Source organism: Mchenga conophoros, linkage group LG14 (assembly GCF_057382185.1).
Source record: "Mchenga conophoros isolate Kocher_MC1m ecotype Shallow Benthic linkage group LG14, M_conophoros_male_GT1.1, whole genome shotgun sequence".
NCBI lineage: Eukaryota > Metazoa > Chordata > Actinopteri > Cichliformes > Cichlidae > Mchenga > Mchenga conophoros.
The window spans coordinates 26146665-26164522 of NC_140539.1; the positions used below are offsets into that span (position 1 = coordinate 26146665).

The following is a 17858-nucleotide window of genomic DNA, read 5'->3' on the forward strand; positions in this document are numbered from 1 at the left end:
GCATGTGTATTTTCTGTTTTTTGTAATAAATCTTCAATTAGTTTTTGAATTCAGAATGATTTAGGTGGATCATTGTTCGGGTCATAGTTTCTCTGCTCTCTGCATTAAGGCTGACTAACAGTCTTCACATTTCACAGTATGTAGATATTAACACAAATTCATCAAGAGTAATAATTTTATTTTAATTAAATAATTTCTCTCCCCAGAAATACGTTGAAAAATAAAGCCACATTCCCGTGTTCTGAGATTCTTATACCTCCTCAACAATATCAGGTTAGTTTCATAAGTTTGACATATTATTAATATTATAATTATTATTATTAGTAGTAGTAGTAGTAGTAGTAGTATTGTTGTTGTTATTATTAATCTGTTTTTCAGATTGACAAGGAATTCCTGCCCATATCGACAGTACCGCTGCTATCTACATTCTTTTTTGAGCTAGACTTGTACACTCCATGCATGATGGAGATCTTTAGAAGCAAAGGTGGAGGGCTGGAAGAAAAATTATGGGGACCATCTCCAAGGTGTGTGCTAAAATGGTTAAACCTGTGTTTAAGAACTTTTTATGCCCATAACATGACAATTTTATGAGCAAAAGTATCTATACATATGGTAGGCAAAAGTCCTAAGTTGTTTTCATAACCTAGTCAGTTTTGAAGATTAACAATGGCTAACACTGAGCAGTGCTGATTTTCTAACACTGGAAAATAACTCAAAATGTTAGAAATATTCCAGTGTTAGAAAATCAACACTACTCAGTGTTAGCCATTGTTAATCTTCAAAACTGACTAGGTTACTTTTAAACATATAACACTGTCAAAAGTGTTAATTTAACACTCAACAGTGTTGTATTTAACACTCAGAGGTGTGGACCCATATAGACACTCTCTAGTGTTAATTTAACACTGGAGATTTTGCTGTGTATGTCAGATTCATTGATGGATGAGGGAGGAATTACTTTTCTGCAAACAAGTTCCTACCAGAGCCACTGCAGAAGAACTGTTTAAAATCATAGACTCTTACTTAAAAGAGGTCGAGCTGAAATGGGAGGACTGTGTGGGGATTTGCACTGCAAGCGCTGCAAGCACTCATCAAGCGCGTCTCCCCCAATGTGCAGTGGACGCACTGTATGATACACCGCGAAGCACTGGCGTCTAAACAGCTCAGACCTGAGCTGAGTAACGTAATGACTGATGTACGGTGTACATTTTAGGACATCGTCAGGTATCAGACAAAAAATTGTCAGGTGTCAGTTGTCAAAAAAAAAATTGTCAGTTGTCAAAAAAAAAATTGTCAGGTATCAGAAAAAAAATTGTCAGGTGTCAGTTGTCAAAAAAAAATTGTCAGGTATCAGACAAAAAATTGTCAGGTGTCAGTTGTCAAAAAAAAAAAAAAAGTCAGGTATCAGAAAAAAAATTGTCAGGTGTCAGAAAAAAAATTGTCAGGTGTCAGAAAAAAAAATGTCAGGTATCAGAAAAAAAATTGTCAGGTGTCAGACAAAAAAGTTGTCAGGTGTCAGAAAAAAAATTGTCAGGTGTCAGACAAAAAAGTTGTCAGGTGTCAGAAAAAAAATTGTCAGGTGTCAGTTGTCAAAAAAAAAAATTGTCAGGTATCAGAACACAAGGTACCAGAGAGAAAATCTTCCTGCAGGTGGCGCTGTTGTCATGTCCCACCCGAATTGATTTCCAAATACGTCATCAACGTGTGACCGTGGGAGAGCGTAAGGTCATTGACCTCACCGGAGTTTTACCGTGGTTCAGGCTCCTAACGACACAAGGTAAGTTTAACTTTTTCTCCCTTTTGTTCATATTTTTGCCACAGTTGTGTTATATTAAGTTGCAGTTATGTTGTGAAAGTTACATATCAGAGACGGAAAGCCAGTTTTGTACGAAACCAAATCAGTACTATTTTTGTCTGGCTAATTCATTCTAGCTAGCGACAGTGGTGAAACGTGATTCAAATTTAAACTGTTCAGTAATTGTTTTGTATACATTTCAGCAAATGGACAAGCTGAAAGCTTACGAGCAGCTTAAAAAAGACCTTGAAAATGGTAATCCAACACTTTATTAAATTTTTTGGTAATGTTTGCAAGTTAATTTTTTTAACTGCAAAGAAAATAGAGGTTCTTTTCATGGTACTCCAGCAGCTGTTAAAAGGATCATGTGTGGCCAACAAGGGATGGAGGACAGCGACATTCATCATGAGATAAATGTTTCACTGTAAGAACTTTGACACACTTTTTTTTTTTTCATTGTCAAAATCGATTCTTCCTCAAGCTGTAACATAATATGCCTCTATTTTGTTTTTTTTATTCGGACATGTTTCTGTTTTATTAGGAGACTGTCTAACCCCAACATCGTCAGACTCATGGCAGTTGCCCGCACTGAGTCCTGCTTTTTGTTGGCAGCTGAATACATTCATGGCGCAACCCTGCAGCAAGTGCTTCACACAGACAGCTGCTTGGTGAAGGTACCAATACTCATAATTTTATGTTTAATACATTTAGGTAGATGTGAATAATCTTAATACCCTCATATTAAAAAAGAACTTTTTATTGCTGGCATTTGTTTAAATATGTACTTGAAACCATCTTTGTGTACAACATATAAAAAGACTGACATGTTAGATTGTCACACCTGGCTACGCATTGTTTTATTAATATTATATATTGTCTTGATAGCTTGAAGGGGATGATGCCGGTTTCATATCACTGGACTTATCCATGGCAGTAGAGTACATCCATGCACAGAGAATCATTCACCAGGATATAAAGCCAGCAAATGTCATGGTAAGCCATATTGTATTTTTCTTTTTCTCCACTTTGTTTTTGAAGATCAAAATAAAAATAGTATATTATTTATTTAACTTTATTCTCTTCAGTCTATTAAACACTACATTTGAACAATGAGAAACTTTTCTGGCATATTCATATAAAGGATTTTTAAGTAAGAAGCCTTACATTGTTTCTTTAATAGTCCAATTTTTCTTTAATATGTTGGTTCTTGCACACCTACAAAATTCCCAAACATGTTGTAAGTTTAGGCTTTACAAACTGAAAGTTTCTATTATTTTATTAGTCTGTACCACTTGCTTAAGTGGAATGGGGATTAAAAAATGCACAGGACTATAAAACCGGGTTGGATCATTAACCAATCTGTTAATTTTAATGTTGGGTATAATAAACAATCTCAGAATAAATCTGCAGTGATTGGGTGATCTGGGTGCTAAAAGCTTTGAGGGTTTTTTTTTTTTTTCCCCAATTATGAGCTGTGGTCTTTGGAATGACATTTTTGATAACATTTGTGAAATTTTAGACAACCTGGTAAGTTCTCATATGTATACCTTATAGGTTCACCACCCTTCTAAGAAGGCAGTCCTGACAGACTGGGGCATGGCAAACATAAGAGACACTGTGATGCTTCGTCAAGGGAGTAAGTTCACTGCCCAGGCTACTGGTCCAGCTGGTGGCACATATCTTTACATGGCCCCTGAATGCATACTGATGTTTGAAGAGGCCTCGTTCCAGACAGACATGTGGTCCCTCGGAGCCACATATCTGGAGTTCCTGACGGGTTCCGCTCCGTGGATGGTTAAAAAACAAAGAGAACTGGCTGCACTAATGGCCACCAAAACCCCACCACATGCCCTATCACATCTCAGTGACAAAAACAGTTTTCTTGGTGGTTTGGTGAGCTATGACCCAGACTCAAGGCCTTCCGCATCTGATGTTGTTAAGTTTCTCAAGTCAGGCCTTGATCTTACGAGCCGATATGGCTACAAGTGGTAATGTTGCTACAGTCTGCAGTTCAAAAGTCTTTCAATGTGAATTATGTTCTACATTATTGTTAACAAAAGTTGTGGTAAATGAAACACTGAATCATTATGAAAGATGGCACCTTGTCAATTGTATTTCAACATTTTATTGTACATTTTGTTGGTCAGACAGTTTTCAAATTACCTGTTGATTTTAAACAAGGATAAATAAATGTTAACAAACACTGTTGTATGATTTTATTGGTCATTGGAAATGTTTACTGGTGCACCTTCCATCCTCTCTCTCTTCAGAAAGATGTATATGTCATTTGCCTCGGCAAACGTAGAAAGTGTAGGAACTGCATTTCTGTTCATGGCAGTTGTGAGCTCTTGGACTAGCATGAGGTATGCAGCAAGGCAACCATCAGGTGTGCAGGGAAACTGGCTGTTTTCTAAAATGTTCTGGCACATGTCTCTGAATTCCTGGTTTGCTACCAGTGAAGGCTCTTCCCTCTCACAGATTAATTGCTTGGCATAGTCTAAAAGGTCTGGGTCAACAATGTGCAGCACATTGCCATATCCTGCGAATGAAAGACAATATTGAAAAGATGTTCACTTTGAATGTTAAAAATAAATGAATAATGACAAAGCTGTTCTAGAACCTGTATAAGAAGCAGTCAGTGTTTACAGATGTTATTACAGAAACTTAAAGATGGAAATATCACTCAAACATTTAGATAAATTTTTAGTTAAAGGTGTCAATATGAAGCCATTTTAGTATTGACAGTAGAAATTCAGAAATCTCTTATTGTACTACAAGTAGGCTTCTTCGGAAGACACAAAAAAGAAAGCACATTATAACAGTTTTACGCTCATTACACTGGCTTCCAGTATATTTTAGAAAATTCATTTTAAAATTTTAGTAATGACTTTCAATGCTCCGAATCGTGAAGCTCCTGCCTTAATTTCTGATCTTATAGAACCCCACGCTCCCTCTCCCAGCCTGTGATCATCTAATCAATGGCTGTTAGTAGTCCCACCAGAAGACCAGAGGCAATAGATCTTCCAAAGCGGTGGCTCCCAGGTCATGGAATGCTCTGCCTCCATCATTACGTTTCCTTGATTGCATTTATTCTGTATGTTCGATTGTGCTGTTTTATGTTTATCTGTTTTATATTATTGTGAAGCCACTTTGTGGTTTTTATCCTGTGAAGAGTGCTATATCAAAGTAAAAGTAAACTAATGAAAGTTAAAAAACAAACAAAAAAATAAAACCCCACAGGCTTTCAAATGACATACCAGGAGGTGGTGAGGTAAACAGAAGGTCGGGTTTCCCAAATGGACCAGGTGCATTGCGTTGCTTGCGGATGTCATGGGTGTTCCAAACTGTTTGCTCCGTTTTTAAGTCTCTTTGAAGCAGTGGCAAGTGTGAGTACTGCAAGCAGTTGCTATGAAAAAGGAGAATTAAAAAATTAATATGTTCATCTGCTTCTTTGAGGTAGAATAAGTAAAAGCTAAATTTTAATCAGTACTCAAAAAACAAAGGCATTCCTAGACCACATACTTTCATACTGCTGCTTGATTATTTTTCATGTCTAAAAATATTGACTTACATGTGCACAGGATTGTCCAGTTCAAGGATCCCAGACTCCATCATGGCCTACGCATGTTGTTTTGAAAAAGACATAAGTTGTGAAGGTGAGAATTTCATTAGTGAAAAGGTACAGATGTACATAAACACAGATTCTGGCCTTGTGTTTTCAGATAAACTAATCCATCGTATGTTTAACGAAATTTGGATGGCTAGTCTTTGTTAATAGGTTTTACAGGTGAAAGATTTGCTTTACCTCAAATGTTGTCAGCCATTTCTTAATCCATGTCTGCTTTAAAATACTGTTGAAACATTCAGCTCTCTAAACAACAGAAACATGACATTATCAGTTTTGTTGTCAGGTTGTTACTTTAGAAATAGTCATTTACCAGCTTAAAGACATACCTGGTTGTGCACTGATGTCCCCATTCTGAAGCACCTCCATGCCTGATTCCCAAGATCTCGCATGTGAAATGCCATCTGCATTTGACCCACAACAAGGTTCTCCTTTCCTCTGTCCCCCCGAATCATTTGAGGACAGCCTAAAGACACAAACTGAAGATAATTAGTGAATGATGAAAAAATAAATTTATTAACAAAATGTAATCTTTTTTAACCCCCCATTTTTTAGTATATTGCATACCACCCTGTTCTTGAACAGCCTCAAAGAAGTATCTGGCCACAAAGTTTTGCTTGCGGTTGGATGTGCCCACCTTTAGCCATAGAACCTTCCTGGAAAATCTGAAAAGAAAGAAACAGAAAAGTGGCCACTTGTACATATGATTTAATCATGTTTTGGCACTATGTTTGGTTTTTGTTACATTCCCCAAGAGTATGCTGGTTTTCCATTGTATTATGTCTAGGCGTTGTATCTGGTTCCTCCGGCCATTTTGACTGCCATAGTTGTGTAGGCTTACATGCCTTTGGAATTGAATGTGACTCTTGACTGTGTTCAGACTGACGCGAGGGGAGAGCTGCCTTTTGTTTTGTAATCCCTTGTATTCTCCTGTTTATGTGTTGGTTAGGTAGGTTATCGTAAATTGTACATTTTATTTTCTTTGGAGTTAAATTCTGTTTACTTTATATCAGGGATGTTTTGTTTGTTGTGTTGGTCTTGGCCCTCCCTGAAATTAACTGCCAGTCTGAAATGGAACTTTAAGACTAGCAGGAAATAAGCCTTTTTAAAACCGCCATCTTGAATCCTCCTTCACTATTCATACTTTATCTTGGTCCCTTAGACCAGGCTTGGCCAAATCCAGACCTCGAGGGCCAGTGTCCTGCATGTTTTAGATATCACCCTGGGTAAACACACTTGAATAAAATGATTAGTTCATTACCAGGCCTCTGGAGAACTACAAAACATGTTGTGAGGGTAATTTAGCCATTTGAATCAGCTGTGGATCAAGGACACATCTAAAACCTGCAGGACACCGGCCCTCGAGGCCTGGACTTGCCCATCCCTGCCCTAGACTACTCAGGAGAGATAACACCTCAGTTTACCGCACATCCTTATCTTGAAGCAACTTTGTACTATCACTGAATATAATAAATTAAGTAGCGAATGCCATATTCAAACCTACCCATCAATCCCCAAATGTATCCACATTCCAAAAAACTTCAGTTTATCATTGCCTATATGAAACAACAAATAATAATTACAATTTGTTTCAACAGAAGTACCATCAAAACATGTTTGGAAGGTTAATTGAAAAGATAAAATAAATACCATCAATGTGCCATGTGTCATTTGGACCACGGCTGATGTAATTCCGACGGGGAATTTTCTTCTTTCCAGGAGATCTTCTCTGAAGACCACTTGCATCCATATACCTCATTATATTAGCAACATTGTCTCTACAGTAACAATAGATTTTACTCTGAGCTCAACAGTAAAACAAGAGAATACTTGATTATATACACACTATTTAACCAACCTGTAACAAGGCCGCACTCCTCTGACATCCCTTACCCGCTTTACCATTGCCCTGATTCCTTGTTCAGGAGACCACTGTTTCATCTCACTCTAAAAAACAAACAAACAGACAATTGAATGTTTTTTTTTTAAATCACTACAGAAAATAACATTTATTGTTTCTACAATAGCTCATGACACAGACTTCAGGAAAATATATATTTTTTGCACTGATGTTTTAACGCTTACAGTGGGGCAAAAAAGTATTTAGTCAGCCACCGATTGTGCAAGTTCCCCCACTTAAAATGATGACAGAGGTCAGTAATTTGCACCAGAGGTACACTTCAACTGTGAGAGACCGAATGTGAAAAAAAAATCCATGAATTCACATGGTAGGATTTGTAAAGAATTTATTCGTAAATCAGGGTGGAAAATAAGTATTTGGTCACCTCAAACAAGGAAGATCTCTGGCTCTCACAGACCTGTAACGTCTTCTGTAAGAAGCTTTTCTGTCCCCCACTCGTTACCTGTATGAATGGCACCTGTTTGAACTCATCATCTGTATAAAAGACAACTGTCCACAGCCTCAAACAGTCAGACTCCAAACTCCGCCATGGCCAAGACCAAAGAGCTTTCGAAGGACACCAGGAAAAGTATTGTAGACATGCACCAGACTGGGAAGAGTGAATCTACAATAGGCAAGCAGCTTGGTGTGAAAAAATCAACTGTGGGAGCAATCATCAGAAAATGGAAGACATACAAGACCACTGATAATCTCCCTCGATCTGGGGCTCCACGCAAGATCTCATCCCGTGGGGTCAAAATGATCATGAGAACGGTGAGCAAAGATCCCAGAACCACACGGGGGGACCTGGTGAATGACCTGCAGAGAGCTGGGACCAAAGTAACAAAGGTCACCATCAGTAACACACTACAACGGCAGGGAATCAAATCCCGCAGTGCCAGACGTGTTCCGCTGCTGAAGCCAGTGCATGTCCAGGCCCGTCTGAAGTTTGCCAGAGAGCACATGGATGATACAGCAGAGGATTGGGAGAATGTCATGTGGTCAGATGAAACCAAAGTAGAACTTTTTGGTATAAACTCAACTCGTCGTGTTTGGAGGAAGAAGAATACTGAGTTGCATCCCAAGAACACCATACCTACTGTGAAGCATGGGGGTGGAAACATCATGCTATGGGGCTGTTTTTCTGCCAAGGGGACAGGACGACTGATCCGTGTTAAGGACAGAATGAATGGGGCCATGTATCGTGAGATTTTGAGCCAAAACCTCCTTCCATCAGTGAGAACTTTGAAGATGAAACGAGGCTGGGTCTTCCAACATGACAATGATCCAAAACACACCGCCCGGGCAACAAAGGAGTGGCTCCGTAAGAAGCATTTGAAAGTCCTGGAGTGGCCTAGCCAGTCTCCAGACCTCAACCCCATAGAAAATCTGTGGCGGGAGTTGAAAGTCCGTGTTGCTCGGCGACAGCCCCAAAACATCACTGCTCTCGAGAAGATCTGCATGGAGGAATGGGTCAAAATACCAGCTACTGTGTGTGCAAACCTGGTAAAGACCTATAGTAAACGTTTGACCTCTGTTATTGCCAACAAAGGTTATGTTGCAAAGTATTGAGTTGTATTTTTGGTATTGACCAAATACTTATTTTCCACCCTGATTTACGAATAAATTCTTTACAAATCCTACCATGTGAATTCATGGATTTTTTTTTCACATTCTGTCTCTCACAGTTGAAGTGTACCTCTGGTGCAAATTACTGACCTCTGTCATCATTTTAGGTGGGGGAACTTGCACAATCGGTGGCTGACTAAATACTTTTTTGCCCCACTGTACCTCCACAGCTTTGTGGATTTCAGTAAAAGGTCGTTGGGGGCATCTTCGCTTCAACCCTAGAAGTTTTAAAACTCGTCTCAGATGCCTCTCACTGTTAAAAGACAACACAGACTTACATTATATTAAATGCAAACTGCATGTTTTGTCATTTTAGAGAGTTGTCACGGAAACTGTTGAAATGCAGACTTACCTTATTTTATGCCCATATGAATTCAGTGCACAGCTGATTTCCTTTTGTTTTAAGCCTTTGTTGAACAATGTTATTATCATCATATCTTGAAAGGTTAAGTGTAACAACAACAGTCTAATTGATCACCCACGTCTTACACTGAACATAAGTAATTAACCAGTAAAGTACTAAATCTTTTTATGTGGCAATTACACTAAAAGCATCGTCTATTCAGTGCCCACAAATAAAACATGTGTAGCAAAAAATACACTTCTTTGATATGAAAGAGGTGAACAGTAGTTAATAAATAAGTTGTACTTTAGTCATTTATTTTTAATGCTCTTTTTTTAATTTTAAAAAAAAAAAGTATTTTTGGTACAGTCATGGGAACCAGCCAGAGTCGGATACTCCTTTCATCATCGTCAGATGACATATTGCAGCAAAGTCTAAAAACAACAACAGAAAAAAACATATCGGGATCAAAACATATCCCGACAGTAGCAATATAGAAAAGAGAAATAAAGAAAAAGAGCGACAGAAAGGATGCAGGCTGCTCGTGAGCTTTCAGCTTGTCCATTTGCTGAAATGTATACAAAACAATTACTGAACAGTTTAAATTTGAATCACGTTTCACCACTGTCGCTAGCTAGAATGAATTAGCCAGACAAAAATAGTACTGATTTGGTTTCGTACAAAACTGGCTTTCCGTCTCTGATATGTAACTTTCACAACATAACTGCAACTTAATATAACACAACTGTGGCAAAAATATGAACAAAAGGGAGAAAAAGTTAAACTTACCTTGTGTCGTTAGGAGCCTGAACCACGGTAAAACTCCGGTGAGGTCAATGACCTTACGCTCTCCCACGGTCACACGTTGATGACGTATTTGGAAATCAATTCGGGTGGGACATGACAACAGCGCCACCTGCAGGAAGATTTTCTCTCTGGTACCTTGTGTTCTGACACCTGACAACTTTTTTTCTGACACCTGACAATTTTTTTTCTGACACCTGACAACTTTTTTTCTGACACCTGACAACTTTTTTTCTGACACCTGACAATTTTTTGTCTGATACCTGACTTTTTTTTTTTTGACAACTGACACCTGACAATTTTTTTTCTGATACCTGACTTTTTTTTTTTCTGATACCTGACAATTTTTTTTTTGACAACTGACACCTGTCAATTTTTTTTCTGATACCTGACAATTTTTTTTTTGACAACTGACACCTGACAATTTTTTGTCTGATACCTGACGATGTCCTAAAATGTACTGATGTCATCACCACAGTCAACTACATGAAAACACGACCTGTGAAAGCCCGGATTTTTTCGGCACTGTGTGAAGAAATGGGCTCCGACCACACAGCCGTTTTGTATCACAGCAAGTCCCGATGGCTGTCACGTGGGAAGATGCTATCCAGGGTCTTTGAACTGCGAGATGAGATCCGCATCTTTTTGAAGGAAGAGGGCAGTGATCTTACCAACAAATTTAACTGTAACAACTTTCTCATGAAACTGGCATACCTCAGTGACATGTTCCTGAAACTCAATGAACTAAATTTGCAGATGCAGGGCACAAACACTCACCTCCCACATCTGACAGATAAAGTCACATCATTTGTCAGAAAACTTGAAATGTGGAAGCAGCGAGTGAAAGATGGAAACGTGGACTCGTTTGAGAATTTGAAATCATTCATTGAAGACAACAAGCTGCAGAATACAGTGATCCCATGCATAAAAGAACACATGTCTGCCCTTCAGAAACATTTCCAGAGAGATTTCCTGGTGCAAGATTCCAAAGAATGACTGGATCCGTGACCCCTTCAGTGCAACACCCCCTGCTGACACACATCTGAGGAGGAACAGTTCATTGATCTTACCTCTGATTCAATTAAGAGGCTGCAGTTTAATTCAAAGACCCTGGCTGCATTTTGGATTGGAGTGGACAAAGAGAGCCCTGGCAATACTTCTTCCTTTTGCCACATCCTACTTATGCGAGGTAGGCTTTTCTGCTGTGGCTTCAATCAAGACGAAGTACAGATCAAAGCTGGACATTGAAAATGAACTCAGAGTGGCTGTCTCAAAACTGCAACCCAGGTTTGAGAAGATCTGCAGCAACAGGCAGGCTCACACCAGTCACTGAAAAGATGTGAGGATCAAATGTGGGGTTTTTTGCAACAAACCTTTAATTTTTTTAAATTTTTCCTCTCAGGAAGTTGTTCATGTTTGTAAACCCATTTTGCACAGAGAGGCATTTAAAAAAATATGAGGCAATTTTGAATATTCTTGCACAGGAAAAGATACGAATACTGGATTTCAGGAAAGCAAACTGATCCCAATCAGCCCAAATATCAAAGAGAAATTAGAAATGCATGCCATGGAAGAGTTTGGGACTTAGGAGGTTAAATTACATATGTAAGAATGCCTTCAGGAGTTTGAAAATACAAAATGAAATGAAAGAAAGGACAGTTTTGTACTTCTTTGTAATAAATTCAAAGGAATGCTAATGGAGGTCTAAATCGACTGACTCAGGAAATAAACCATCAATTCCTAACAAAATCAGTTTGCTTTCCTGAAATTCAGTATTCGTATCTTTTCATACATTAACCTTCATTTGGCTTTCACCGTTTTCTACTGTTACAAATCTATGTTTAAATACATGTTTAAAAACAAATGTCCAAGACAACATGATGTTTCAGTGAGATAAACTATGTATATATTTTAGAGGTTTGCAAAGCAGGCTACAAATGAAAACCCTTTTTTGTTTGCTTTTTTTCATTTGGGTATGTCTCTCTTCTTGCTCCACCTATAGGTTGACAGAAATGAGTCATCACTACTCCATTATTTCTCATGTTACTCCAAAAATGCATAAATACCAGTTTAAGATTCAAATGTATCTAAAGGCACATGTGATGCAATCCAGTGTTTTATTTCTCACTGACAGCATGACATCAACGCATAGCTGGCCACAGCAGGGTTGGGCAATTTTACAAGTGTTATTGGTGGTGTCTTTCTCTCAGGCTGATGAACAAGTATGCAGGCAAATGGGGGATCCTGAAAACCCCCAACTATCTCAGGATGGTAATATGGTATTAGGGGGGATCTTCTCATTTTACAGCAGTTGGAAAGACAGAATGGACACCTACTTGCATAAACCACTGCCACTGCAATGTACCAGGTATGTGAAATACTGAGTATTAAGATAATCGTATATGCTTTTGTCATTCCACTGTTTCTGGTTTAAACGTCATTTGGTTTTAATTCCATATTTCAAATTGAATCAAGTTTGAGTTTCAGAGGCTTCCAGTTTGCTCAGGCTATGCTTTTTGCCATTGAGGAGATTAATAATAGTACAGACCTACTGCCAGGAGTCTCTCTAGGCTACAAAATCTATGATGAATGTGGCTCCATTGCAAGAAGTGTAAAAGTTGCATTGGCATTGACTACCGATAATACAGTTGTTGCTGCACTATCCAAGACGGCATGTACCAGACCTTCACAAGTGCAGGCCATAATTGGAGAGACATCTTCCTCTCCTTGCATGGCAATAGCTACTGTCCTTGGACCATTTTATATACCAATGGTGGGTGAGATAGCTAATAATAAATATTTGTGGCAAAAAATGCAAGTGTGAATGTTCTACTTAGGACTTTTTCTTTTAGATCAGCCACTTTGCCACATGTGCTTGTCTCAGTGACAAAACCAAGTACCCATCCTTCCTCAGAACAATACCCAGTGACTACTACCAGAGCAGAGCCCTGGCCCATTTGGTCAAGTATTTTGGATGGACTTGGGTTGGAGCTATTAGAAATAATGATGATTATGGAAATAATGGCATGGCTACATTCACAGAAACTGCACAGCAGCTGGGCATCTGTCTGGAGTATTCTGTATCTTTTTTCAGGACAGATCCATCAGACAAAATACAAGAGATAATTGACATTGTCAAAACTTCAACTTCCAAGGTGATTGTTGCCTTTATGTCACACATGGATATGGATGTGCTAATACATGTATTATCCCAGCATAATTTGACTGAATACCAGTGGGTAGGTAGCGAGGGCTGGATAGTTGATTCTCAAATAGCTGCAATGGATATACATCACATACTGGATGGTGCCATAGGCCTTTCTATTCCAAAAGCACATATCAGCGGCCTGAGAGAGTTCATGCTGGATGTGAAGCCACTCAATTCATCTAATAATGGACTGTTTACTGAGTTCTGGGAGGCATTATTTAACTGTAAATTTAGGCAGTCAGCATCATCAGCAAACATTCAGAGAGAGTGTACTGGAGATGAAGACCTGACAGGAGTACAAAACAGCTACACTGATATGTCTCTCATGCCTGTCTTTAACAACGTCTATAAAGGAGTGTATACTGTGGCCCATGCACTTCACAATATCCTCAAATGTAATAAAACATGTAACAAAGCTGTTCCGCTAGACCCATTCACGGTGAGCTTTTTAATAACTTAAAGTATAGTTTTAACATTACACAATAACAATCAATAAAAAAAAAATGTTTTTATATATATTTTTAAAGTACATTAAATTGATATTTTTTGTTCTTTTGCCAGTTACATCTCATCTTTTTGCCAAATTACTGATGGGTAATTAAATAAATTAATGCCTTTTTATAGATTTTACAGCACATAAAAAACATTTACTTCAAAACAAAAGAAGGAGAGGAGGTTTACTTTGATGAGAATGGAGATCCAGCAGCAAAATATGAAATTATAAACTGGCAGCCAAGAGAAAATGGCGTTGTGGAATTTGTAACAGTTGGTCTTTATGATGCATCTTTAGCTCCAGAAAAACAGCTGCATCTGCAAAACAAGTCTTTAATTTGGGCAAGAAACTCAAAGCAGGTAAGGTATCAGTGTAACTAATTTTAATAATCAGTAATTCCATTTTAATAAAATAATTTGGCACAAGGCTTTTAAACTGTAAATATCAACACTTCACCGAGTTCTTTTGATTCCTCAGAGGCATCCAATGGAAGACAAAACACTGCTCAGTAGACCATTTAACACTTTATTACTTCTAGATGGGAGATGCGTCCTGCATGACACGTTGCCGTGGATCTCAAAATGGTGGTGTGCCCCTAACAGGTTTATTACAGAAGCTCTCTCATTCTAGTCTAAACAACAGTGTCTCAGTAACTTTCCACTAGAGATGGTCCCCTCTTATCTACATTTTGCCAGGCAAGCGTGAGCGAGTCTACAGCTTTCTACTCCCCAAGGACACATGGTCTAATGCCTTTATTTTTCAGGGCTGTGTCCACTTAATACTATACTATATAACTTCATAACCCTTATTAATAAAAAGTATGGCATTATTGAGGCACTGCAAATTATTTAATCACAGCAAAACCTATATGAGCTTTAATGTTCCATAATTCATCAAAATTAACAATTTATGGTTGCAAGGGCAATATTATACATACAGTTGTTGCTGCACTATCCATGACGGCATGGGTCATCTTTTCTTCTTCTTCCTTTTTGTTTTTTGTTTTTTTCCCTTCACCTGGAGGAGACCGTCACACCCGCCCACACCAGGACCTCGTGAAAAACCTCAAATATTTCCTCCCCCGTGATTTGACCCAAACTTCTGACGCTCGGCGTTTTTCGGTGCTGAACTTAAAAAAACAAAAAAAAAACAAATTAAGAAAAAAAAATAATAATTTTTTTTCTCATAATGCTTCTGTTCATGCAGGTTCCTGTGTCAGTTTGCAGTGAAAAATGTCCTCCAGGAACACGTAAAGTTCTCCAGAAAGGAAGGCCTGTTTGTTGCTATGACTGTATAAGATGTGCAGAAGGAGAGATCAGCAACATTACAGGTTTACTATAATATTTAATGTAATCTTTTGCATTTTTGTTACTAGCTTTGCCACAAAACATAAATGTCATGGTTTGACATTTGGCCATGTTAAATCTTTGTTTTTCTTCTTGATTAAATATAAGTAATTAAATTAAAAGTATATGCAACCAGACATAACCTTAATAATTTGCATATCGATAGAAATTTTAATCAACATTAATGTCCTGACATAATGCTTTCAAGAACATTCGTCATGTGCTCAATGGTATTCTTATGAGTTTATTTAATAGTTAACCAAACTAAATTATGACTGAATCATAGTACTGTTGAATGATCATGTAGTTGTCATACTGTTGTGATATCTTTGTGGCACTGTCCATCAATTATCTGTTATTCAGGTCGAGCTATAAATATATATATATATATATATATATATATATATATATATATATATATATATATATATATATATATATTTCATTTTATTTTTTGGCAGATTCTGTCACCTGTGTGAGATGTCTCCCTGAATATTGGTCAAATGAGAGAAGAGATGCTTGTATAAAGAAGGAAGCAGTGTATCTATCATATGAAGAAATTATGGGAGCACTGCTCACTGCAGCATCTGTATTTGGAACATGCACAACTGCTGGTGTGGCGCAAATTTTCTTCAAACACAGAAAAACTCCTATTGTCAGGGCAAACAACTCTGAACTGAGCTTCCTGCTGCTCTTCTCCTTAATTCTGTGCTTCCTGTGTTCTCTGACATTCATTGGTCAGCCCTCTGAATGGTCCTGCATGCTCCGACATGTAGCATTTGGCATCACCTTTGTCCTCTGTATCTCTTGTGTTTTGGGAAAAACAATACTTGTTTTAATGGCCTTCAGAGCTACACGTCCAGATAGCAATATGAAATTGTTTGGACACACACAACAAAGGCTGTGTGTTTTGGGATTCACTCTTATACAAGTTGTCATTTGTATCATTTGGTTAACAAGTTCTCCTCCATTTCCATTTAAGAATTTTAAGGAATTCAAAGATAAAATCATCTTAGAGTGTGCTCTGGGATCAGCTGTAGGGTATTGGGCTGTGCTTGGATATATAGGAATCTTGGCCATTTTATGTTTCATTTTTGCTTTTCTGGCTCGGAAACTACCCGATAATTTCAACGAAGCCAAGTTTATTACTTTTAGCATGCTGATATTCTGTGCAGTATGGATTACATTTATCCCAGCATATGTCAGCTCCCCTGGGAAGTTTAGTGTTGCTGTAGAAATATTTGCTATACTTGCTTCCAGTTTTGGACTGCTATTTTGCATTTTCATTCCAAAATGTTATATAATTTTACTGAAACCAGAGAAGAATACCAAGAAGAACATGATGGGAAAGAAGGCACCCCATTAATTTGAAATTTGTTGTGTTTCATTTTGGTAATACTATATAAACAGCACAATTGCGCTACAGTTGCCTTGGGGGATATTGCAAAATAATGAGTCATATGACAATTTTTCTGGCCGTTGATATTTACATGTGCATAAGTCATAATGGCAATGTGTACTGATTTCAGCAAACTGGGAAATAATTATTGGGCTTGATTGCTCAGTATGTATCATCAAAGGCCTGCCTAAACCAGTTACTTGAGTATGAACACACAGCACATAAGAAGAGAGCCTATAGGAAACAGCTGATATTCATGGTCAGATGCAGACAGAGTGGGATTAAACCCAAAAGCCTACAAATGAAATCATCTGCTAGGGCCACCAAGCAAGAAAAATCCCACAAAACAATGGCACACTCCAGTGTTTAGTTCCTAAGGTCCAAACTAAGCAATTTTGTGTGAGAGGATGGGTGTGAATTAGACATTAAAGACAGTAGACAAATTCTGGCTAAACAAATAACACAAAACAGAAGAGGTTCTTCATCAAGCCAGGACTGTGCAGTCTACTTTAGCCTATTTGCCAGTAGTCACTCTTTTAATGATGAAGATGTGTATATCCTAGAGATGAATTTGAGTGAGGAGTTAAGGAGTTAATTTATGTAAAACGGAAATATCCATCTCTGAACCAAGGAGAAGGCCTAATATTAAATCTTTCACTGTTTTACAATGCTGTGACTGCAGCCATTCCCAACCCTATGGTAGCTATGAATAAGGGACATTACTTATCACCAATCATGAAACTGATCATGTGGATCATTGTTATGTGATGGTGTTAATTGTCATGTAAATGTACTGTTCATAAAGTTGGGGAACTAGCAAGCAATGGGGACTGGGGGAGTCAGGATGAGAGTCAGGATGAGTGTTGAAATGTTTCTCCCAATTATAACATTGCGTAAAGATGAACAGAATCACCTTTCTGGGATTTTTCATAAAAATTATCCCAACTCAGGACCTTCAAAGACTCTTGAGGCAAATTTGTGATTTGTTGAGTGGCTTAAAAAAAATATGACCCCATCTTGATTTTTGTTTTTTTACATATTCTTCACACCTCTGGGTTTAAAAAAATATATAAAATGTAAACAATGATTTCATTTATTAAGGTAAAAAAGAACCCAAACCTACGTGACCTTACATGAAAAACTAATCCCCCCTCCAAAAACACTTTATCTCATGTAAATGTTGTAATTAAAGTCATGATTTGGGGCTTGTGTGAGTTGCAATAAATATCAGATTTCAAAATGAGCCAGAAGTTCAAAATTTTAGAACGAATGCTTTAGATTTTTTTTTGAAAATTGACTGTATGACTATGGTGAAA

At 37.9% G+C, this 17858-nt stretch overlaps 3 protein-coding genes across 3 annotated transcripts; 2 read left to right on the forward strand and 1 right to left on the reverse strand.

Annotated features, from left to right (window-relative positions):
• The first annotated feature begins 1004 nt into the window (after window positions 1-1004).
• On the forward strand, window positions 1005-4497 carry LOC146559862 (uncharacterized). Its single transcript, XM_085243650.1, has 6 exons — window positions 1005-1579; window positions 1610-2050; window positions 2144-2219; window positions 2337-2469; window positions 2681-2788; window positions 3350-4497. Exons 2-6 carry the CDS (start codon window positions 2002-2004, stop codon window positions 3785-3787), a joined length of 804 nt encoding a protein of 267 aa, XP_085099776.1. The 5' UTR covers window positions 1005-1579; window positions 1610-2001; the 3' UTR covers window positions 3788-4497.
• LOC146559863 (uncharacterized) lies at window positions 3572-10241 on the reverse strand. Its single transcript, XM_085243649.1, has 13 exons — window positions 10082-10241; window positions 9689-9726; window positions 9302-9386; window positions 9112-9202; window positions 7279-7367; window positions 7071-7198; window positions 6925-6976; window positions 5988-6085; window positions 5750-5886; window positions 5601-5666; window positions 5367-5413; window positions 5053-5201; window positions 3572-4334 (listed from the first exon to the last, which is right to left on the reverse strand). The coding sequence occupies exons 2-13, from the start codon at window positions 9711-9713 to the stop codon at window positions 4012-4014; spliced, it is 1290 nt and encodes a 429-aa protein (XP_085099775.1). The 5' UTR covers window positions 9714-9726; window positions 10082-10241; the 3' UTR covers window positions 3572-4011.
• A 2047-nt stretch (window positions 10242-12288) lies between these two features.
• Window positions 12289-16509, forward strand: LOC146559864 (extracellular calcium-sensing receptor-like). Its single transcript, XM_085243644.1, has 6 exons — window positions 12289-12464; window positions 12572-12869; window positions 12949-13743; window positions 13929-14156; window positions 15004-15127; window positions 15605-16509. Exons 1-6 carry the CDS (start codon window positions 12331-12333, stop codon window positions 16507-16509), a joined length of 2484 nt encoding a protein of 827 aa, XP_085099770.1. The 5' UTR covers window positions 12289-12330.
• The last annotated feature ends 1349 nt before the right edge of the window (window positions 16510-17858 follow it).